The sequence below is a fragment of the Macrotis lagotis genome, chromosome 1 (genome assembly GCF_037893015.1).
Source record: "Macrotis lagotis isolate mMagLag1 chromosome 1, bilby.v1.9.chrom.fasta, whole genome shotgun sequence".
NCBI lineage: Eukaryota > Metazoa > Chordata > Mammalia > Peramelemorphia > Peramelidae > Macrotis > Macrotis lagotis.
The window spans coordinates 52094080-52118425 of record NC_133658.1 but is presented as its reverse complement, the minus strand read 5'-3'; the positions used below and the strand labels follow the sequence as shown (position 1 = coordinate 52118425).

The following is a 24346-nucleotide window of genomic DNA, read 5'->3' as shown; positions in this document are numbered from 1 at the left end:
TAGGGAATTTCAGACAAGGAAATTCTTTCAAAGGAGGCAGATCAGTGGACTTTGCAACATAATCCTGGGAAGGTCAGGGATCTGGCTAGGGTCACACAGCTGGTATGTAAGAAACAGAATGTACTGTCTCCCAGAGACTAAGGTTCACTCATACTTTACTCTGCCAGCTTCCTGAATGCCCACTTCATTCTTATAGTTATTAAACTAACATACTTGGGCTCTCTCCGGGTCACAAAGAGAGTCTTATATTTGTGATCTCACTAGATCAGAAGGGATAAGAAAGGACAGGGTTAAGGAAATGGGTCTGGGAGGTAATTCTGAGTTTTTGGATCCCATCCCCTTTCCAGGACTTTGTGTTTGTTGTTGCTGTTCTTTTGCTTTGCATCAGAATTGTACTAGTTTTTTAAAAAATCTTTTCTCAGTAAAGCCTTATTCCTGTGCCTCATTAAGGGAGTTGATGCTAGAGCTGTGATGACTTTGACAGGCAAGCATGTTATCTCAGTCCTACCAACCCAAAATGACTTTAAGTACCAGTCTGGTGACAGATTCACGCCTATTCTTCATCACAGGATTAGCCCCCAGGTGATTCATTTTCCAAGTCACAGTTCATCATGAAGGCCTCTCCTAAGAAATGGAGAAATCTGCACTTTTAGTGACAATACTCTGATGCAATCATAAATCAGCAAGGTATTGAATATTTCTTTCTCTTAGACATTTATCCATCCATCCAACATTCAATCAAAGAACACTTATTACTGCCCACTATATATCAGATACAATTCTAAGCAATGAGGATACAAAAGAGACAAAAGACAGTCCCTGCCCTCAAGGAACTTATAGTCTTTTGTTTTGTTTTATTTTGTTTTGTTTTAGGTTTTTGCCAGGCAAATGGGGTTAAGTGGTTTGCCCAAGGCCACACGGCTAGATAATTATTAAGTGTCTGAGACCGGATTTGAACCCAGGTACTCCTGACTCCAGGGCCGGTGCTCTATCCACTGCACCACCTAGCCCACTGCGCCACCTAGCTGCCCCGCTTACAGTCTTAATGGGGGAGACAACATGCAAACAAATGTATACAAATCAAACTATATACAGGATAAATAGGAAATAATGGAAAAAGAAAAGGCACTGGAATGAAGAGGGGTTAGAGAAAGTTTCCTGTAGGGAGTGGGATTTTAGTTGGGATTTAAAGGAAGCAGTGTCCCAAAGATCGGGGGCAGCCAGGGAAAATGCCCAAAGCTGAGAAACAGAGTGTCTTTTTTGTGGAATAGTGAGGAGACCTAGTCTGGTTATGATACATGGGGAAGTTTTGTGGTTTTATTTTTTACTGCATCTATAATTACATTGATGCAACAAACTTCCAGTGAGGAAACTCCCTTCATCAAGGCAGATCAATGCCTGCTTGAAAACCCATAATCTTACACAGTTACCTGGGGCTCTGAGATTTTAGCAATAATAGTTCACATTTATAGAATACCTTAAGGTTTATAGGATGCTTTACACATATGATCATTTAGTCATCATTTGGAGAGGTTAGAGGCCATTATTATCATCATCCTCATTTGTAAAATGAAGAAGCTGAGGCTGACAGAGGTTTAATGACATGTCAAGTCAGACAATCAATAGGTATCAAAGGTGGACTCGAACCCAGGACTTCCTGATTCCAAAACCAACTCTCTTTCCCCTCTGCAGGGGAAGATAGCATTTCTATCACAGACTTTCTGTGTTAGGGAGTGAGATATGCTACATAAGCTTGGGGATATACTCTGAGCCATGGCATTACTTGGATTGTAGTCTAGTGAATTGCAATATGATGGAGGGATTAACTGACCCAGAAAGGATACTCTTAACCAGGAAAAAAGGTTAGATTTGATCTTTATTTTTTTAAGGAAAGAGAACCCATCATTCCAAACTTTACCATCCTGCCCCCTTCTCCCGGTGCTTCTTGTTCTGCATTTATTTCTAGTTCAAATCTCTGACAGAGGCCTTAAAGGATCTCCAGTCTCTCCTCCTTCCAAACTATCTTGCTTCCTTATACACAGATTGAAACATGTCTCTCTAGTACTTAAAAATCTTAACTTAAAAACCTTAACACTTCTCTGTCTCTGAAAAAAAAATCACAACAAAATGTACCTGTCATTCAAAACCATTATAACACAATCTGGTATAACACAACTTTTCCAGTCTTATCACATGTTGAGGTATATAGTAAGCAGTTAATGATTACTTTTTTTTCCCATTCACTCATTCATTATTGGGGAGGAAATAATGGATTTGGAGTCAAAGAACATGAGTTCAAATCTTGGTTCTAATTCTTATTAGTTGTATGACCTTTGGCAAATCAGTTAACCTCAATGGACTTCACACTTCACATGTAAAATGAGAAAGTTGGAAAAGAGGACTCTAAGGCCATTTCCAGGTCAATTTGATGATCCTATAATCCTCTATTACTCTCCTCCCTTCCCCCAACCTTATCATATACTCTACTACATTCAAATAAAAGTGGGTTACTCTGGATCTCCCAGAATGCCTCATACTTTCTCACTTCATGTGCTGGAATTTCCTCCTTCCCTCACCCTCATCTTCCCAATTATGAATGATCACCCCCCCCCTTGAACCTCAGCTATCACTTTGTTTTTTTTTCCAAAACAAAATACAGCACATGTCATATTCTTGTATATGGGTCATATTTCTCATATAGCTTATAAGCTCCATGAAGACCTCCTGTGTATCTCCCCAGCACTCTCTATAGCAAGAAACTTGATAAATGTTTCTTGAATAAATGACTGAGTCCTCTCATCACTCCTTCCCAATATCCTACCATTCTCAAGTCCCTCTCTCCGTAATTCCATGGGAAAATGTTCACCATAACCAGTCCTTTGGTTTGATTTTGTCCCCTTACTTCCTGGGAATTTCCCATACTCTTTCTCTTCTGTTTCCTAGGAAGGGAGTCTCTCAGTCTGCTTTCCTAAGCTTCCAGTTACCAGACTCCCTGGCTTTGTTTCCACTGCGTATGTACCCAGAGAAAACATTTTTCCTTCTGTACAGGATCTTCTTTTTAACTCATGACTGTCTAATAGATTTCTTGGAGCACTTGGTTTCTCTGTGAAATTAGGGGGTTGCACTAACATAAGGGTTTTTTTTTTTAATTGGGATCGAAGAATTTGAGTTTTAATAAAGACTTCCCCTCTTTTAATAAAGATTTCCCCTCTAATTAGTTTCTTTTATAATCTTTTTTCATTTTCTTCTATGCATTAATTTTTTTTTCTGATAAGGGTTCACCAGATTACCAAAGGGGTCTATGATGTTGACCAAGTTTAAGAATTTCTGTGCTAGATGTGGTCTGATGTTTCTTCAACTGCTAACATTCTAGGGTTCTGTAATCTCAAAAGTCCATCAATGGTAAACTTTATGATTTTCAGAAAAGAAAAGAGTAGTGTCTCTAGATTATAGGCTGCATTGTGGTCTAGGTGGTCTAAGTAGGGCAGAGTAGAGTAGGATTGTCTAACTCCTTATTACTGGATGCTCTGCCTCTCAACACAGCCCATCCATTGTGTTCGATTCCCAAGTCTGCCCAATTCTAGAGAAGATCCTAGAATGTACTCTTATAAGAAAGGTTAGACAAGGAAATGATTTCAAGTTGTCAGTACATCTTCATTAAGAACAGGCCAGGTCAGACTAATCTCAATCCTTTGTTGATAGTGTTATTTTTTTTTTTGGCAAGTCAATAAGTTTAAGTGATTTGCCCAAAGTCACACAGCTAAATATTAAGTGACTGAGGTCTAATTTGAACTCAGATTCTCCTGATTCTAGGGCCAGTGTTATATCCACTATACCACCTAGCTGCCCCTTTTGATAGTATTATTAAAATGCTAGATTGGGTGGTGATTTTAAAGAGGGTTCAGCTAGATTTTGGTAATGGCCTTGAAGCTTCTTTTCTCATTCTTGTGGAAGATATGAAGGCATGTGGATGAAAGTCCAAGCAAATTCAGTACTGAATGCATGGACAGATCCTTAGAATGGTTTGTCAGTTTGGAAGGAAGACTCCAGGGGCCAGACCTTTGCTGTTTATTTGTATCTGTGACTTAAATAAAGGATTATGTGGAATGTTTAGCAAGTTTGCAGGTGTCACAGAACTGTGAGGAGAGGATCAATGCACTTTAAGGAAGAATCAAGATCTAAGAAAATCTTGACAGGTTACGTCGAGCTAGCTCAAACAAGATGAAACATAATATGGATATATGTAAACTCTTATACCTGGGTCTAAAAAAAAAACAGCTTTGTGAGTATAAAGGAGGTGTTAGAATGGCTAGATAGCAATTTACCTGAAAAAAATTGCAAATTTCATAGGAGTCATCAAAGTGATATAGAAAACAAGTAAGTTGTCACAATATTGAGAGGCAAAGCATCCTGGCAGAAAAAGTCAGTGGTTGTTCTGTATTTTGCCAAAGTCAGACCACAGTGGAGTATTGTGTTCCATTCTGAGAACCATATTTTAAGAAAGACATTGAATAAGTTAGAGAACACCCAGAAGAGGTCAGCCAGGTTTGAGCTATGGAAATTATTTGAAGGAATTAAAGATGTTTAGATTGGAAAAGACTGCAGGGGAACATAGTTGTCTTTGAGTTTTAAGGGTTATCACTTTGAAGGATTTAACTTTTTTGTTATGCCTCAGAGATCATAAATAAAAGTGATGGGAAATCAAAAAGGGGAAACTTTAAGCTTCCCCTAAGTTAAAATTTCCTAATATTCAGATCCTTCAAAAGTAGAACAGTTGCCTCAGGAAGGGGGAATAAGGGAAGGGGAAAAACATTTACAAAGAGCCTACTGCATGCTAGTCATTGTGTTAAGTTCTTAACAAATCTCATTTGATCCTTACAACCTGCAGGTGTATTCTATAATTATCCCAATTTTGCAAGTGAGGAAATTGAGGTAGCAAAGGTGAAATGATTTGATCAGGATCACATAGCTGCCAAGTGTCTAAGGCAGGATTTGGACTCAGGTCTTCCTGGTTCTAGGCATGGTCCTCTATCTATTGAGCCACTGAAGTACCCTAGTCAGAGGATAGATTTTCCTCTCATTGGACATAGAGGTAATGATTTTCCAGGACTGATTCAGACTAGAACTTGAAGGTTCCTTCTAATTCTGAAATTGGGGCCTGAAGTCAAGTAAAAAAAGTGTTTAGTGAATATTAGACATGATCACAATATTTCCTTCGTACGAATGATCTATTCTTTAGCTGCAGCATCTTCTCTGGTTAATTACTCTGGGCTTCTCTTTCCTCCCTTGTAAAATGGGGGAGGCATTTACACTGTATATTTTTGGTGTCCATTGTAGAGCCTATGATTCTCTCTGTTTATCATACCTGGAGACAATGTAGTAGTCTAGGAGATGTGTCAGTTGACAATGTCATGATTCTCATGTCTGACTGGTTATCTAACATCTAGAACTTGAAGCCATCACAAACTTGAACCCCAAGTCTGTTCAGTAAGAATTTGTCCCTCTCAACTAGTAGCTGAGGGGTTGGGGAGGAAGGAAGCAGGTTCAGTGGAGCAGGTATGGGGTCAAAAGCAAGGCCCCATTGAACCGCAGCAAGCCTCAGTTCAGGCAGGAAGCAGAGGCATATCCCTGGGGTATCTCCCTTCCTCCAACCCTGGCAGCTCTTGAACTGGGAGAGGCTACTTAGTGAAGCTTTTGATTCTTCTCTGCTAATCTACCCCAAGCCTTCCCGTCTTCCTGGCTCCATAACACTTATGCTTGGGCAGGCCAGGCTGCCTAAAAGGTATGATTTTAGGGCCCCATCCAGAAAAATACTCCTCTCCTCCCCCAGTGACTTAGCTGATGCTTAAAATTCCTCTCTGAGGTTACAATGTCTTTCCTTCCACAGCTCAAGAGAGGGCTCACCCTCCAAATCCCACCCTGGGAAAGAGAGCAAAAGGGCTGAGAAGTACACATGGGTTTAAATGAGTGATGGAGAGCAGATCCTTTCCTGAGAGCATGTCTTGATAGAGTAGAGAGAAGGGGGAGGGGAACATCAGGGCACTGAGCTCCTGAAGAGGAGACAGGCTTATTGGGGAGAAGTGAAGGGCACAGAAGGAGAGGTTGGCAGTTGCAAAGACAAACACAACAGGGCCAGGATGGGATGATGCAGAGCTATAGGCCATCTCTTCCCATGGGGAGGGAGACATCACACAGTCAGATCCTGTATTTCTAGTTCAGGAAACCAGGCCAGTGGTTAAAGCTGGAATCAGGACTACAGATCACCCCCAAGCCTCCTACCCAGGATGTTCTTCTTGGTGGGGGGGATGTGAGCATTATTTTGGTGGCATGGTCTTTGACAGTATATACAAAGCTGGTGGGGTGTGCTCATCTTCACCATTCTTTCAGAATGAACCAGATGTGTCCTGAGCTTGGAAAACCATTACCCAGAATTGGACAGCACCCTTCTGTTGAGGGCTGTCCTGCCTTGGAGCAGGCAATTCTGCCAAGCTGAAAGGGCCTCTCCCCACAGGAATTCAGATTGGCAGTCAAGATGAAGCAGGAAGATTTAGAACTGGAAAGTCCCTTACTGGCCAAGTCCAACCCACTCATTTTACAGATGAGGTCACTGAGATCCAGATAGGGTTAGAACTTGCCCAGGGTCATATGAGTACTAAATGTCTGAGGTAGGATTTGAACCCAAGTCTGCCTGACTCCAATCTAGTGCTCTCTATCACCTTTCAAGCCAGTCTCTTAGAGCACACTACTAAACAGTTGTTGATAGAATGCTAAACTGAATATCATAGGTTCTATATATACTCTATGTATCTTGATTAAACCTAGTTATTCACATCCTATTTTCCCCATTAGCATGTTAGATCCTTACGATCAGTGACTGTTTTTACCTTTAGTTTTTGGGTGGTTTTGATACCCAAAATAAGCCCTGACAGATAAGTGTGTGTATTTACACATATATGTGAAAAAATATATATATATACATATCTCAACATCTGTAAATATACACAAACATCTGGATATCACATTCATTTTAAATGCACGTGTACACATAAACATATATTTTTGTAATTTACTTCATAGGACTATTGTGAGGCTGAAATAAGAAAATAAATATGAGGCTATTTGTAAGTTTTAAAGTCCTACATAAATGTTACCTATTAAAATTATTGTTATTAGGCACTTAAGCGTTTGCTAACCATCTCCCCTAGAACCTCCCCAGCTCTTGCCCCTTGTCCCTTAGAGGACTCTGGAAGTGTGAGCCATCATCCCTCCAGGTTGAACCTTCCTCAACCTTTCCCCTGTTCCTCTCTCCCTGTTTCCATGAAGCTTTCTCTTCCTCAGTGTTCCAGGAAGCAAGGCATCCGGGGACTTATCTTACCCCATGCATTGCCGAGCTGAGGATCTTCGGTTGAGCATTCTATCATTAACTGTTGAGTATTGTTCTCTAATCATTTCACATGTGTGTCTTGGTTCCTGATTGGATCAGAAACCCCACCCTTGGCTGGCTCCCCTCCCCCAGCACACTAGGTTCTGTGTAGATGTCCTATAGGAGACTTCAAAGCAACTAATGGTGTTCTGTTTCTGCCGATGCTTGCCCTTTGTTCTTGTTCTTGTTCTTGTTCCATGACATAAGGGAGGTGATATCATGAAAGCAGGCGAATCGGATTTGAGTGAGGGGGTATAGTGCTGAGTCACCAGCCTCAGGGTCTCCTATGTTGCCCCCTGAATCCAGTGACCAGATATGAACCAGGCTGACTGGAGATGGCTCTGGATGCAAGGCAGTTAGCACATGTCAAGTGTCTGAGGTTGGTCCTCCTGATTCCAGGGCCAGTGCTCTATCCACTGTACCACCTAGCTGCCCCCATAACAGTGTGCTATTTATTAAATTGAAGATAGAGACTATGTTTTCTATATTTTGCAATATTTCCCTCACCTATAGTAGGTGCTTGCAAAGCCTTGCTGAAAAAAATCAGAAATTCTATTTGACCAAATAATACAGAGATTGAATAGTGGTCAAGTTGAACCCCATCATTTGTCATAAGAGAACGAAAGCCAACAGAAGTTAGTTGACTTATCGAAGGTCACAAAATTTTGCTAATTAGCAAACATTCAAGGTAGGATTTGAACTCCTTTTCTCTGACTTCAAGGCCAGCACACTATCCAGTTTCCCAACTAGTTCCCTGACCTCCTCTATTGTTGTGGACTTCCAAACTTGATAGATCTCAGATTCTGGGTTGAAGAACAACTCCGAAGGCCTGGCTCTGGTGTAGTTTGGGGAGCAGGTAGGGGTAGGATGGATTCTCTGAGGGTGTATAGTGCTGATTGTTCGGGGGCTCTTCTTCAGAGAGGAGGCTGATGGCATAGCCTCTGGGGTCTTTCAATTTGGAAATTTTGTTGCTTCATAGGAACATGGGATCAGGTTTGGGATCAGCAATGAAAAGCAAACTGAGTCTCTAGGTGACAACCAATTTGGAAGGATCTCTGGACCTCCAAAAGGGGCAAGAGGAGGGGAAAACAATGCAAGAGAATGGGAGTAGAGGAGGTGGGACAGCCAAGAGAGTGGCCTTGTTCCACTCACCCTCAGCTTTATGCATTACTGGTTTAGGATGCTAAGATTACAGAATTAGGTGTTAACCAGGCCAACCCTCTCATTTTATAGATGAAGAAACTGAGACCCAGAGAGACTAAGATTTACCAGGAAATAATTAATTTGATCAAAAATGATTTGAATTCATGTCCCAGAGATTACAGATGGAGTACCATACTTCAAATACATGGATTTCTTTTTAAATGCTTCCAGAACAGAGGACTGGAGAGCCGGGAGGCCTGGAGGGCTTGGATGAAGGGGTGGATGGGGAAGTCTCTATAATTGCTGATGTCTGCTCTTACCTTCCTTTCCCAAGTACTGTGGATATCGCCCCCCCCCCCCCCCGTAGGTTGCCCTTCCCCTCTCTCCCTGCTCCCCTGAAGGGTCCTGCCCATGCTGGAATTCCTCAGCATCAAGCCCCAGACTGAGCCTGTTCTGGTTACGGAGGTGGCTCGAAGCCAGCGTGTTTCCTTCTCCCCGGGCCCGATTCTCGCTGCGGGGCCAGACCCCCCATCCCTAGGATTCCAACCCGGTCTGCGGCTCCCATCTTCCCAGGAGCTGGTGCCGGCAGCCCCACGCTCTCTTTTCAATTTCGTGTGAAAGGGAAGCGCCCCCTCCCCGCTCCCCCGCCGCCCCCCGCCCGCCTGCCTCGGTTTTCCAGCTCTGTAATTCAATGCGGAATGCGCGGCGGAGATAAGGGGCTCGGTGCGCACCAGTGGGCTGGGAAAGACGGCTCAGCCGCTCCCCGGTTATCGCCGGGCGCAGCTGCCGCCGCCGCTCACAGCTGCGCCACACCGGGCTGCCAGGCGCGCCTCCGCGCTCCGCGCTCCGGCTTCCCCCCGGCCTGCCTTTTCCCTCTTGGCCCCAGCTTTTCCTTTCTTCCCCACATCCTCTCTTTTCTTCCTTCTCTTTTGAGCTCGTTCTCTGTTCTCTCCCACTTCCTCTCCTCCTCCCCTCTCTCCGCCTCAGCTTTTCCTTTTTTCTTCCTTCTCTTTTTCTCTTCCTCTTTTCTGTCGACCCTTCCTTCCCTCCTCCTCTCTTTGCCTCAGCTTCCCTCTTTTCTTCTTTCTCTTTTTCTCTCTACCCCTTCTCTCCACCCTTCCTTTCCTCCTCTTTCTCTTTGCCCCAGCCTTTTCTTTCTCTTCACATTCTCTTTTCTTCCTTCTCATTTTCTACCTCTTTTCTCTCCACCTTCCTTTTCTCCTCCTCCCCCTCTTTGTCTCTTGGCCCCAGTTTCTCCTTTTCACATTTTCTTTTTCTTCCTTTCTTTTCTCTCCACCTTCCTTTCCTCCTCCTCCTCCTCTTTCTCTCTTTGCCCCAGTTTCTCCTTTTCACATTCTTTTCTTCCTTCTGTTTTCTCTCTTCCTCTTTTCTCTCCACCCTTCCTTTCCTCCTCTTTCTTTGCCCTAGTTTCCCCTTTCTCTCCACAGTCTTTTCTTCCTTCTCTTTTTCTCTCTTCCTCTTTCCTTCCACCTTCCTTTCCTCCTCCTCCCCCTCTTTGTCTCTTGGCCCCAGTTTTTCCTTTTCACATTCTCTTTTCTTCCTTCTCTTTTTCTTCCTTTCTTTTCTCTCCACCTTCCTTTGCTCCTCCTCTCTCTACTCCTTTGTCCTTTCTCTACCTTCTCTCTTTGCTTCTCTTATCTCTCTCCCCTTTCTCTCCGCCCTTTCCTCCTCTTTTTCCCGTCTCTGTATCTCTCTCTCTCTCTCTCTCTCTCTCTCTCTCTCTCTCTCTCTCTCTCTCTCTCTGTCTCTGTTTTTCTCTCCCCCCACCCCCTTCCCTTTTTTAAGAGCCAGTTCCTCTGTCTCCTTGGGAGATAGCGGCCAAGACATCTTCCTGGGAAGTCCACTGAGTCACGGCAGCGAGAGGGGGCCTGGGGGCAGGACTCCTGCTCCAACGCCCCCCACGCCAGACGGAGGGGCCGGGGCGGGGGAGGAAGACAGGGAGCCGGGGGCCGGCCGAGGCCCGGGCCGCCCGCCTCCGCCTGTTTCCCGGTCACATCCTTGCACAGGAAGCCGGGCCCAGGGTGGAGCGTCAGGATCCTGGGGGTCCCGGGCCAGGCCCCGGCGGCCAGCCCGTGTGAGCAGCGGCCAGAGGCTCAGCCCTGGGCGCCGCCGCTTCCTCGGCCTCCTGCGCCGCCCAGATAGCGCTGGCCCGTGGCCCCTGAGGATGGGGCCGGGGGCTCGCGGCCAGCCAGGCCCCTTTGAACCGTCTTCCTGCTCGGGCGTCGAACAGCCCGTGTTGTTCCAGCGGGCAGCCGCCAGCCCAGGAGGATGGAGCTGCGGGCTGGGGAGCGGAAGGGCCCTCTGTTCTATGCCAGCCCCCACCCCTGCCCGCCCCACGGAGGACAGCCTTGCCCAAGCCATCCAACGCCCCCTTATTCAAGGGGAGCCGCAGCATCACTCCCTCCCCTTCCTCCCGGGAACTCATGTGCGCCAACAAACCCTCGGCAAGTGGAAGGCTAACTGCATCTTACTGGAAAGCACCTTAAATTGGGGCACAGCCCTGGAGTCAGGAGGACCTGGGTTCAAATCCGACCCCAGACACTTGATAATTACCTAGCTGTGTGACCTTGAGAAAGTCCCTTAACCTCATTACCTTGCAATAAAAACAAACCAAAAAAGGTACCACAAAGAGAAACCAGAGCAAACAACTCAACCAACAATGTGTTTTCTTAGCCAGCTAGGCCATCTTCAACCTCCTCCACGGACATCCATCTAGATAACAGAGAGAGAGAGAGAGAGAGAGAGAGAGAGAGAGAGAGAGAGAGAGAGAGAGAGAGAGAGATTCCAGCTTAGACCCCTTAGGCAGCAGCCAGAGTTCCTCAAGAAAAGTAACTCTTTGTTCATATCAGCCAATAGACTGAGGTGAGAAGCAATCCCATCTGGGCTCTGGGTTCCCCCAAACAAAGGCATTTTGGAAATCCTCATTTCTATAAAAGGCTTCTTTTCCTGCTTTCTACTAATTTCTTTTCTCTCTGAGCTACTGGACACAGCTGAGACACTCTAGGACCTGAGGAGGTTGCAGGAACCCAGGATGGGTTCTGGAGCAGAATGCAAATACTGCAAATACCCTCTGGCTAGTTAGCAACATCAGGCTGGACAGGGTTATAACATTCTTCAGAAACCCTGCCCTTTCTTTTCTTTTCATGATAAGAATGAACTTCATACTGAAAATGCTTTCATGGGAAAATACTGAGAATCTAGGACCAGGCTAAATCAGACTGCATGGGGACCATATTGCAATGGATCATTTATTCAAGCAACTAGCAAGCATTGGGTAGCTAGGTGGAAAAGCGGATAGAGCACTGACTCTGGGTTCAAATCCAACTTTAGACAGTTAATACATTTTAGCGGTGTGACCTTGGACAAGTCACTTAACCCTGCCTCACATTCAAGGTCATCTCCAATCCTCCTGATTTTATATCTGGCCACTGGACCCAGATGTCTTTAGAGGAGAACGTGGGACTGGGGACTGTGTCCAACATTTAAATTCATCTTCTTTTGGTGGCATCACTTCCCTTCTTTAAGAATGAAGGACACTTATTATGAGGTAGGCCTGGTGTTGAGCATTGAGCCAAAAATGATGCCCCCTCCCCAAACCTCCTCCAGAGAATTTCCATTCTAATAGAGGAGACATCCATATAAACAGCTAAGAAATTTTCATTATTGGGTTAGATCTATGATTTAGTAGGTATTTGGCACTCCCAGTAGGGGCAGTTTCCTTACCAAAGCAGATTGGCCTCCATCTGTAACTTAAAGAGTTAAGAACATGGAGTTTGTGACTTGCCCTTGCTCACACAACTAATCTATGTCAAGGGCAGGATTTGAACTCTGGTCTCCTTGACTCTAAAAGCCAGTCATTTCCAGGAATAAGCTCGAGAAGTCAGGGAAGGGAGAAGGAAAGATCTTATAAAAGCAGTTCTGCTTGAGTTGTGTTTTCTGGGAAATGAGGGTTCTGAGAAGTGGCCATGAAAAGGGAAGAGGAAGGTGAGGGTGGACAACTGTACAAAGGTAGGAAGACACCAGATGGAATGACCCGTGTGGGGTACTGTGGGCAGGCTAGTTGGCTGGACCATATTGTTGAAGAGGGGCCTGTAAGCCTAGAGAGGTCACCTCACTGAGCTATTGGAGGATCAACTGAAATAATTTATGTTAAATATTTCACAAACCTTAAAAGGTTATTAAAGTTCTTATTTGAACTGTTTCTAAAGATTCCCCCTGCCAGTGGCCATGGGGTGAAACCTTGTTTGGCAGCTACTATATTTTCCTCCTCCTCACTACTGCACACTCAGCCCCTCCCAGGGGGGATCAATTCCAGGTTGCCACCCCTTCCCCCCAACCCCCACCCCCAAAGTCTCTCTAAGTAGGCCATTTGCCAGCATGGCTTCGTTGCTGGGGTGGAACTAGCTGCATACGGCTATTTAATGATGGGAATTTAATTAGCTCTTGCTGCAGTTCCACCACCTCTCATCCCCAAGGGGGGGGGGGAGAGAAAAAATCAATACGAATGAACAAAAGTCAATGGTTTAATGTTCCTCTATCACAGAAACGTATTTGTAACAGCAGCTCCCTTTTCTATAGCGGTCTACATCACACATCATCTTCTTCATTTTGGACATGAGGAGACTGAGGCTCCTTGAGTCAGTAGTAGCACTGGAAGCCCAGAGAGGCAGTGTAGATAGAACTGGCAGGTTGACACGTACAAGTCATGTGACCCAGGTTGGCTGTGATGATCCAAAGAGGAGGTGCCAACCTGCATGGACTGGAGGTTTCCTCACTAGCAAGTTCCCTCTGCTAATGAAATCACAAAGCTGATCCCGATGCCTCCTGACTCCCTATACTGTACCCCAGTCACACTGCCTCTCCATAATAAGGATGACTGGCGCTGGAAGGTTTGCAAAGGGTTTTACATACATTATCTCATTTGAGCCTCACAACCTACAGGTATCATTATCCTCATTTTACAGATAATGAGATTGAGTCTTAAAGAGGTTAAGTGATTTTCCCTGGTCCCACAGGTAGAGTGAGTTGTTGGAGGCAGGATTTGACCTCAGGTCTTTTACAAGCTCCACCATACTATCTTGCCTATTCCCTATGGGCACCTTGAACAGATAAAACAGGGTTTGGTTTTGTTCTTTTGACATTCACACTTAACTCTCATTCTTTACACTTAATTTTGGATACCATCAGATGACTGGGTAGTGAGTTTTAAGCCTTTAACAGAATTCTGGATAATTTCCCCTACTTCTAAGTATGGTGAGAAAAAAACTCGACTCAGTCCAGAGACCTGTGTCTCATTCAGCTGTGTGACCTTGGGGAAGTTGCCTGCCCCCCTAGACCTCAGTTCCTTCTCTGTAAAATGATGCTTCTCTTTCTCTAAATGTCTGAAGTGCTGTCCTATGGAAAAGGAAGCCACTTACTCTAGGACTTTAGAGAGGAGAGATAAGACCATCGGGGAAGACTGACCTGGTCCATTATAGGGATACAAATTTTGGCAACTTTTAATGATAAGGGAACAGCTAAGTGGCACAGTAGATAGAGTACTAGGTTTGTTTTGTTTTTGTTTTTTTTTGTTTTGATTTTTAGGTTTTTGCAAGGCAAAGGGGGGTTAAGTGGCTTGCCCAAGGCCACACAGCTAGGTCATTATTAAGTGTCTGAGACCGGATTTGAACCCAGGTACTCTTGACTCCAAGGCGGGTGCTTTATCCACTATGCCAACTAGCTGCCCGGAGTACTAGGTTTGAAGGCACATCTTTAAGAAATTAAAACTATCTATAGTTGTATGAAAAATGTTCTAAATCACTGATTAGAGAAATGTAAATTAAAACAATTCTGAGGTACCACCTCATACCTACCAGATTGACTAAAATGACAAAAGGAAAATGTATAAGGAAAACTGGGACATTAATGCTGTTGGTGGAGTTGTGAATTGATCCAACTATTCTGGAGTGCAATTTGGAACTATACCCAAAGAGCAATAAAACTGTGCCTATCCTTTGGTCCAGCAATAATAGTACTAGTTCTGTATCCCAAAAAGATCATAAAAAAGGGGAAAAGATCCACATGAACGAAAATATTTATAGTAGTTCTTTTCATATTGGCAAAGAATTAGAAATTGAGGGGCTGCCCAAAATTGGGGAATAGTTAAAAAAATTATGGTATATGAATGTGATGGAGTACTATTGTTCTGTAAGAAATCGTGAGTGGACAAGCTTTAGAAAAGCTTGAAAGACTTGCATGAACTGATACTCAATGAAGTGAGCAGAATCAGAACATTGTATGCAATAATACCAACATTGTGAGATGATCAATTATGATGGACTCAGCTCTTCTAAGAAGTTCAGTGATCAAGGACAATCCTAAAAGGCTTGTGATGGAAAATACAGAGCAAAGCATACTATGTTCACTTTGTAAAACTTCTATATTTTTTCTTTCCCATGGATTTTCCTCCCTTTAGTTGTAATTCTTCTTTTACATAAGGACTAATATTGATATATGTTAAACCTATATCAAATTACTTACTCCCATGAGGGAGAGGGAAAAGAGGGTGACAGAAAAAATGTAGAACTCAAAAGCTTATAAAAAGATGAAACCTGAAAACTAATTTTGCATGTAATTGGAAAAAAAATAAAATAACAAAATAACAAAAAAGGAAGGCTCATCTTCCTGAGTTAAAAATTGACTTCAAACACTTCTAGCTGTATGACCCTGGACAAGTAATTTCACCCTGTTACCTCAGCTTCCTCATCTACAAAATGGAGAACGAAAAGGTAAATAGCTTCAATATTTTTGCCAAGAAAATCCCAAATGAAGTCATGAAGAGGTGGACATCACTGAAATAATAATAAAGTGAATAATTATGAGGAGGAAAAACTTTCTAACAGCCCACCATGGAAAGGATGCTTTGTGAAATACTGAGCTTATGATGATTGGAGCTGTTTATCTAGAGCAATGGTACTTAGCCTGGAATTGTTTTTAAAAATATTTTAATAACTATCTCTTATTATGAAAAGTTTCTTCTGTAATTCTATGTGTCTCACTTTGTGTCTCTAAAAAAATAACTGAATTTATAGACTTCACCAGATGTTCAAAAGGACAAAAAACATTTAAGGATCCCTGGCCTAGAGACTGCTAGACTACCTTTTATGCTGATCAATTAGGTAGTCTGTGAGGAGTAGAATGTGATCTCAGATGATTTTTAAGGTCCTTCTACCCTAAAAATCATATGAATCTCTGATGAAATGTTGCCCTTCCCAGAGGCATTTATATTTTACAATGGGGTGCCAAACAAAAATTCTAAATGTGGAATTGCAGAATGTGCCACCTTCATTGAGATCTTTGGGGACGACCATCCTCAGACCTCTCTAATCATATTACATAATGAACTTCTTCCTTGTAGGTACATGAATGTCCATCTTTAGGCTCACAATGTTAGAGGAATATTCATCTCCTTCCTTTCCCTCTTCCCCTTCTCCAATGTGAAAACTGTTGATCTCTCCTTCAAGTTGTCCTGTTGGGTTTGCCTTCTCTCCTTCAATTCCTAATTCCATCCCTCTAGTTTGGGCCTATGTTACCTTGCATCTGGATCAATGCTCCTGCCTGCAGTCACTCTTGTTTAGTGGCTTCATTGCTTCTTTCTAAATCCCCTCTCCAGTCCTTTCCATCTTCCCTAACAGGCCTCCCAAGCTAATCCTTTCCTCCCCCCCCAATATATGTTGTGCACCATCATATTCATTGAGATACTCCCTTGGTGAAGAACTCACAAAAGTTCCCCACTGAATGTGATAGCCCCTATTGCCAAGAGGCAGGATATACAAAGCAACCCAGGACTTGATTAACCCCGATTAACTCGGGCCACACCCATGAGCCATTATTGTCCCTGCATGGTCTGCTTCATTAACCAGCCGGGGTCTAAGAATGACACCTAAGAAGGGCACAGGTTGGCATAGTCATGACTCTGCAAGTTCCAGATCTGGGTTAGGCAAATATCATGAATCAAGAGGAGAATGGTCATAAAAACAACTATGATGATGATGAGAATAATAATAATCCTGGAAGGGGGAATCAGGAGAGGCAAGGCAAGAGAGATGAAGCACATGTGAAATTGAGTAGGTGGAGAAATATGAAAAGTTGGCTTTCCTGCCTTCCTCCCACTCTCTTCACACTTCAACCACAAGCTATCTACCCCATCTCAATGGAAACCCCAGTTTCCCCACAGAAGGTAAAGGCAGGAAACTGGACAACAGATGCTTTTCATAAGGGGGGTGGCCCTGCATTTTTGGCTTTGTTTTCAGATTCATGAAACCATACCATGGTCAGACTGCCTTCCTGTGTGCCCACATTTGGACTCCCTCTCCCTAGGGAACAATAAGGCATCTTCCAATGGAGTAAGCATGACAATCTCATAGCCCGAGCCCCTGGAAACACTGTCCAGTTACCTTATTAGTACATATCCATAGATGGACTGAAATTCCTTAGGGGAGCAAGAACTGTTTAATTTTTAGTTTTGTATCTCTTGATACATAGTAGGCGCTTAATCAAGGCTTCCTGGTTGCTTGCTGATTGATTTGAAGTCTGCCCTTCTGAACAGTGGCTTCACTTGCTTTGAATGGAACTATCTTCTCCCAGCAGGGCCAACTTTGTGCTTAGACATCACCGAAGAGCTCCTCCTTCTCTCCCCTATTGTCCCCAGGAGTCAGGGTAGGCTGGACAGCTCTGTCATAACAATGATAGCTAGCACTGATAAATATGGAAAGCGTTTTACCGATATGTACCACAGCATCTGAGTCTCACAACAATATCCCCACTGTACAGATAAGGAAGACGGATAGCATTGTATGGTGGAGTGGATACAGGATGAACTCAGAGACACAAAGACTCCCTATTCAAGACATGTCTGGGACACCTCTCCGTTGGGTGGCTTTGGGCAGATGATTTAACCTCTCAGTGCCCTATATGACTCGGCAAGACTCTACATTGCAGAGTAGTTTTCAGGTCACCTTGTAGGTCACAGGGAAAATCTCCCATGATCCCCATTCTCCTATTGACTGAAAGGCATTCATATATAGAAAAAAGACCCTTTTTCTTGGAATCAGAAGGACTGAACTTGAATCCTGGGTTTAACCTCGATAGCTTTCTTGGGAAGACCCTCAACTACTCTGAACCAGAGTTTTCTCATCTGTAAAAAGTGGATAATAATTAGATTAGTGAGTTCACAGAATAGTTAGGTGGAAAATATTTTGTAAACCTTCAAGCCCTATGGAAATGTTTATTTATAGAAATCATTATTGAATCCAGGTTTTCTGCCTCTTGGGGACACTTCCTCTGATGTGGTCTGTCAAGAGAGGGTGGAGCTAGCCTTACTCTCCAGGATTGTGCTACTCATTTTACTATGGGGAGACTTCCTCTTCAAATGGCAGGTTCCTCTAACACATAGACTCAATTTTTTCTGTGTGTTCTGGACCCCTTCTGGGGAAGCCCAGGGAACCCTTCTCAGCATAATGTTTTAAAATGTATAAACAAGATACGTAGGATTACAAAGGAAATTAATTATGGAGAAATATAGTAATATATGTGTACGTATTGTTGAGTCATTTCAGTCATATGTGACTCTTTGTGACTCCTTTTGGGGTATTCTTGGCAGAGGTACTGGAATGATTTGTCATTTCCTTTTTCCAGTTCATTTTACAGGTGAGGAAACTGAGACAAACATGGTTAAGTTATCTATCCAGGGTTACACAGCTAATAAGTGTCTAAGGTCAGATTTGAATTCAAGTCTTCCTGACTCCAAGCCCAGCACTCTACCCACTGAGCCACCTAGCTACATATATCTGGACAGATATGTGGTCAATTCTGCTATAACATATACATTCCTAAAAATCACCAACAATGCAAAATACAATTGTTCGGTTCTTGTCTTTTGTTACTGAAGACCAAAGTGAAATTGCTGTTATAGACAGTGTGTGCCACACTATGGCTGATCAGACCAATATGAGGATGGAAAGCTCTACCACAGGTCAGGCAAAATACAATAAAATCCAAAGGGCTTATGGGGAAAATGGAGTTAGGGTCACAATACTCAAAAATTTTATCAGTGACAAAAGAAAAAAAGAAAGGAATCTAATAAAAATGATAATGCAGTTCTCAGTATTGTCAAGAAATTGTCAATATACTAATAGTAGCATTATCCTTGACTTTGGGCTCAACATGTTTCCATGGTTTGGAAAGCTGGGTGGTGAACCCAGAGTTTCCATTGCACCAAAAGAAACATAGTACTTAACTTGAATAAAGACTTAAAACTGGAAGTGGCAGTGGAACCTGAAACCCACTTGAAGTCTCCATGGCCATGACCCAAAGAATTCCCATCCCTTTGGATCCAAGTCACCAAAATGGAATTGCCCCAAAGCTAGGAATCAAGACCAATGGGATTGCCTCCTCCATGAGGTACCTCAGGGACCAGTGCCTGGTTGGGACTAGACCCTCAGAGACAGTGAATGAGGTTTATTTCCCTTGCGGCTTTTCCCTAGGCAGATGGTTTGGGAATGATGAGAGTCAGAAGGGTTGAGTCGTCCACTCTCCTATCCAGGCGACTATATATCTTGCTCCTTCAGTGTTATTACCTTCTCATCCCAAGTAACTCTCATTTCATCCTGGGTCAAGGAAAATGACTGCTATAATGCTTTTCCCTTGGATGGAGACAAACATCTTTTTTTTCCTTTAGTTCCCATGGCCAACACATTCTGGTGACGCATCACCAGAAGTCACCTCACAACTTCACCGCATGCATGTCCACTATCAACATGGTCAAGTTTTCCTTCACCATGAAATTGTATATAAACAAATGTGAAATTCACATTATATAGAAAAAAAACCTTATGTAATTCTGCTCTATCTCATACTTCATTTTTCGATATGATTTCTCTCTCATCACATATAACTTAGATCAATGTATACCATGGAAACAATGTAGAGACTAACAGAAGGCCTGCTGTGGGGGGTTGGAGGAGGGAAGCAAGAATGGGGGAAAAATTGTAAAACTCAAAATAAAATCTTACTTAAAAAAAGAAATTCACATTATATTCAAATATCAATTGTCAGTCATGTTGGAACAAATTTGTATTTTCTTAACAAGTCTTAAGAACAGAACCATGTATGTATATATACTATATATAAATGATATGTATATCTATATGTGCATATATGTATCACACACAAGTTCACAGGCCCTAGAATTCCTTATTTACTATAGCAAAACCAATAGTTCTCAGTGATTCACTGACCCATGTCCTAGCTGTGGATTGCACAGGTCTCTCCAACTTCCCCTGCCTCCTATTATCCACTTGCCTTTTGGACATTTCTCTGTTAACTCCTCAGTCTGTCTTTGGCCTTCCTTTTCAGATTTATTTCACACTTCCCTTTCACACAATATAGCTAAGTGGTCCTATTGTCTGATCTCATGTATTACCTTGAATTGAGTTGGGATCTCTGCTTGTTTTCATCCTTTTCTTCCTTAAAGGTCCATTTCCTCCACTTGATCAAGATCCTTCCCCCTCTTCCCTTCCCCAAAGCTGGAGTGAATGGGTAGGTGAGGATCTCTCCCTTCCCTGGTTCCTCATAGTATTTGATCCAGATCTTTCCTTTACCAGTGAATCCTGGAAATTCTGGTTTTGACTCCTCCTAGCTGACTCTAAATGAGTCTCAACTTCTAGAGGTCTCAGTTTCTCATCTGTAAAATGAAGGAGGTGGTACTAGATGATCCTTAAGGCACCTTCCAGGTGTAAATCTATGATTCTACCTTGTATCATTATCATCTATGTATATGACACTCATCATTTGTTGGCATGTTAGAAACTGAAATGTTTGGTTGACAATGTTGAACTTTTTGATTTATGAAACTCTTTACACATATGTAATAATTTAATCCCCACAATAACCCTATGGGGTCAGTTCTGTGGGTATTGCTACCGCGATTTTATAGGAGATTGAATCCCAGAGAAGTTGGGTGACTTGTCTATGGTCAACACAAACTAGTGTCAGAGGCAGAATTTCAATTCAGTTTTTTCCTGACACCAAATTCAGACAAATCATATTGACTGTGGAATTTGCTAGCACCTATTACCAGAAACTTGGCTTAGTGATTTGCTATCAGCTCTATGTTGAGATAAGGGCAGAGATAGAAAGTACCTCCAAAGAAACTTTAGTAGCTCCCAGTTGTCGGGAGGATAAAATTCAAACTCTTCGAATTGTCCTTCAAAGATTTTTTGCAATCTCTCTCCAATCTACTATTCTAGGATGATTTCCCATTACTCAAAAGGATTATTTGCTATTCCTTGAAGTTAGAGGATAGGCCGGACCTTTAGGCCTGGCATGCCCCTCTCCTCACCTCTGTCTCTTGGAATTTTTATCAAGGCTCAACTGAGAGGCCTCTTTCTCTGGGAAGCCTTTCCCATCCTTCCTCTGGCCCCTCCAGTCAAGTCCCTTCTCTCTCCTCAAATTATCTTGCATTTGTCACTTTGTGTTTATTGTAAAACAGTATTAGCTCCTTGAAGTCACAGACTATTTTCCTTTTGCCATTGTATCTTCAGGGCTTAGGACAGTATCTCATATATAAGTAGTTCTTGAAAAATGTTTAAATTCAATCAAATTTAGAGGTTTTAGCTTTGTTTATGTCCCCATCTCCACAGTCATAGATGAACAATTGTTTCAACTTTTCTTAGCTAAAAGTGGGTCTGTAATCTCAGTCCAATATCATCTCCATGTTGATATATATGGAGAGATCCCTGACTCTGGGATCTCACTATTCTGCTATTCAAAGAATCAGCCTTGAGATCCACACATGTATGGCAGGGTCAGCACCTTACGGTATATCTGGCAGAGGTAGCACATGGACAGATTCATTTGTTGACACCTGTACCAGTTGTCATTGACTCATTCTACTTCCTACCAAATGACAGAAATCAGTATGGTACTCTCTTCCTTTCCCTTGCCCATATACTTGTGAAAGTAGATAGCTGAGATACATTCAATTTCTTTTCTTCCCTACCCAACCTGAGGGCAAAAGTTAGAATATGGACCAGCCCCATCCTCCAAGAGGCTAAAACCTTGGCATACCACACAGTTCAAATGCTGTCAACTTATCATTGCCATCCTTACCATTGACTGATTCCAACATTGACCATTCTCCAAATGGACAAACTCTCTTTTTCAGTACAAGTCAATATAATGGAGATACTTTTGTCCCTTAGTGGTGCATTTCCATTCAGCCCCCCAAGCTATGGTCTGTTCCTCTCCCTGCCTTATCCAAGTCAGTTTTTGAGAACTCAATAGCCCAGTTGGATGGAATCATCCTTGATACCTCCCAGCTACAAATCTTCAACTCAGCTTGGCTAAAATATAGCAATTTTGTTCCAACTCTACCCACATCCTCTTTTCCCAAGAAGAGGATTAAGGACTGGAACATCCTTGTCCTTCAGGGTTCTCCTATTTTATATTGGAACTGCTCAGATATTATTGTCCAAGGTGGAAGATCCCACCCTTCAGCTGTTGTAGTAGCAGCATAGAATTTGGATTTTAAAATAAGTATTTCAAATTCCAACTCAGTTATTTACTTCCTGTGTGACTTCTGGTTAAGTCGCTTTTCCTACCTGAATTTGTTTCCTTATCTCTAAAATGAGAGATTTGGAGAAAATGCTCCCTGAAATCCTCCACAATTCTAAAAATCCATGATCTTTGGAAGAGATGGGGACCTTGACCTGGGTTTGCTGTTCTCATTTGGCCATTCTCTTAACTAATAGAATTAGAATGGTTTTGGAGTCAGAAAGACCAGTTCAGATTCAGTCACAGACACATTAGTTTTGTGATCCTGGGCAAGTCACTTTACCTCTACTCAGGTTCCCCCTCTAAAATAGGGCAAGGAGTCTCCTGATCTAAATTCAAGGCAGGATACCAGGAAACCAGTTCTTGCAGCTCAGTCACCTGGCTGCCCAGAGTTAAAAGACACAGAGGGGATTCTCGTCAACCTATGCCGACTACTCAGGGCCCTTCTATTTCAATAAGGTCTTTTGCCCTGGGCCTCTGGTTACAGTCCTTATCTCCTTCTAACCTGTACAGGTCCCAGGGACATTTTTGTTAAGATGGGGTGGTGGTAGGTTGAAAGTGGAGAAGGGAAATGTGCTGTACACAGTGGATTCTAATAAATGCTGAGTGACTGAATAGTTAGATGGATGAATGAATGAATGAATGAATGAATGATGAGCCTTGGGCTTAGGGAAGGTAGTGGCTTTTGGAAAAGACCTGTGAGCATGGGAAGCCACCCCCATCCCATCCATCCCACACAGCTGAGTCAATCTTTGAGAGATTCTAAGATTGGAAACAGACTCATTGGCAAAAGCGACAAGAGCCACACCTGGACAAGAATCTCTTGTGCACAGACTAGAGCAGAGAATGCTTCCCTGTGTCTGTCCCACGTGATTCCTGACCCACCTTCCATTTTCTTTTCCTTAGCCCCTCTCCCATTTGTAGTTGCTTCTCAGGAAGCAGAACCTGGTTATGACCTCCTAATTTATCCAGATGCAGGGCTCAAACCCAATGAGCATGGGAATCCACTTCAATTTATAACCAACTTGCAAATCTTCCTCTTCAGATTCATGCCTCATTGTGGCTCCATGCCACCCTGCCCCATCTCTCGCTGGCCTCAGCATCTGCCTCTTGGCCAACACAGGGGAGGATACGAGCCTGGCACCTGCTGGCACCCTTGCCAGTGAACACCTGCCCCAGCTGTTAGGAGCCATTCCATTACAATGACACTGTTGTTGATATTGGGGGTGAGTTCTAGGGTTGTCAACAAAACTGAGAGCCTTGGCGTTGATGGCTTGTGGGTGGGGAGTATTTCTCCCACCTGGCCTGCCCTGCCCTCTTGCAAGGCTCTTCCCTCACCCCTCACCTCTTCCCCCAGAGCTCCCTCCCACATTTTTGAAGCTTTAATTTCCTTACCTGGACCACCTTTCCTAGGACCTCTGGGTCGAGAAGAAACACAACTCTCCAGCATGGAAAATGCTCGGGACATGAGGATCCAGTGTGTGTGTGTGTGTGTGTGTGTAAGAGACAGAGGAAGACAGAGGAAGGAGGGAAGGAGGGAGGGAGAGGGAAAGAGGAGGGGGAGGGAAAGAGAAGGAGGGGAGAGGAGAGAGAGAGAGAGAGAGAGAGAGAGAGAGAGAGAGAGAGAGAGAGAGAGAGAGAGAGAGAAAGAGAGAGAGAGAGAGAATGAGGTGGAGCTGAGAAAGACCTTGAGAATCTTTAGGCAAAATGCCCAAAAGTACAATCCTGACTTTGAACTCCCAGGGTTTTTGAAAGTCACAAAGCAGTGTCCCCAGTCTGCAACCAGTGGCTTTGCTTCCAGAAGCCAAGTCCCTGCTCTTCTCCTCTCCTTAGAATCTTTTGGGTTCTTGGGTCTCAGAGAACTGAGCAGGACAGTCCCAACAGAGGAGTCCCATGGGATGAAAAACTTGAGGACTTTTAGGGGTCCCTCCCACCTCCCAGCCTGCCCCACTCAATGGTTCAATGTCTTGGGGAAGGGGTGGGTGGCTGCAGGGTGCCCATGTGACAGCTGGGGGGTGGTGAGGGGAAGCTGTGGAGGGAGAGGTCTTTGCCGGCCAGAGGGGAAGGCAGCCAGCTGTGGCTCAGTGATAATGCAGTAAGGGGAGAGGGGGGAAAGCAGAAATGGGCAGCTGCACCCTTGCTCTTCCCCCAACAGGAACCATCTGT

General features: G+C 43.5%; 1 protein-coding gene across 5 annotated transcripts in view; it reads right to left on the bottom strand.

The window, feature by feature from the left end:
• The window catches only part of CBFA2T3 (CBFA2/RUNX1 partner transcriptional co-repressor 3), a 206304-nt gene extending 182216 nt beyond the window's left edge, over positions 1–24088 (bottom strand). For 3 of the 5 annotated variants that reach the window (XM_074201069.1, XM_074201115.1, XM_074201076.1), the window contains exon 1: positions 23576–24088. In XM_074201069.1, the coding sequence (XP_074057170.1) occupies positions 23576–23648 (73 nt within the window). In that variant the 5' untranslated portion in view covers positions 23649–24088. The remainder of the gene's footprint in view (positions 1–23575) is intronic. The other 2 variants (XM_074201123.1, XM_074201085.1) reach the window with 1 other exon arrangement.
• Positions 24089–24346: the final 258 nt, after the last annotated feature.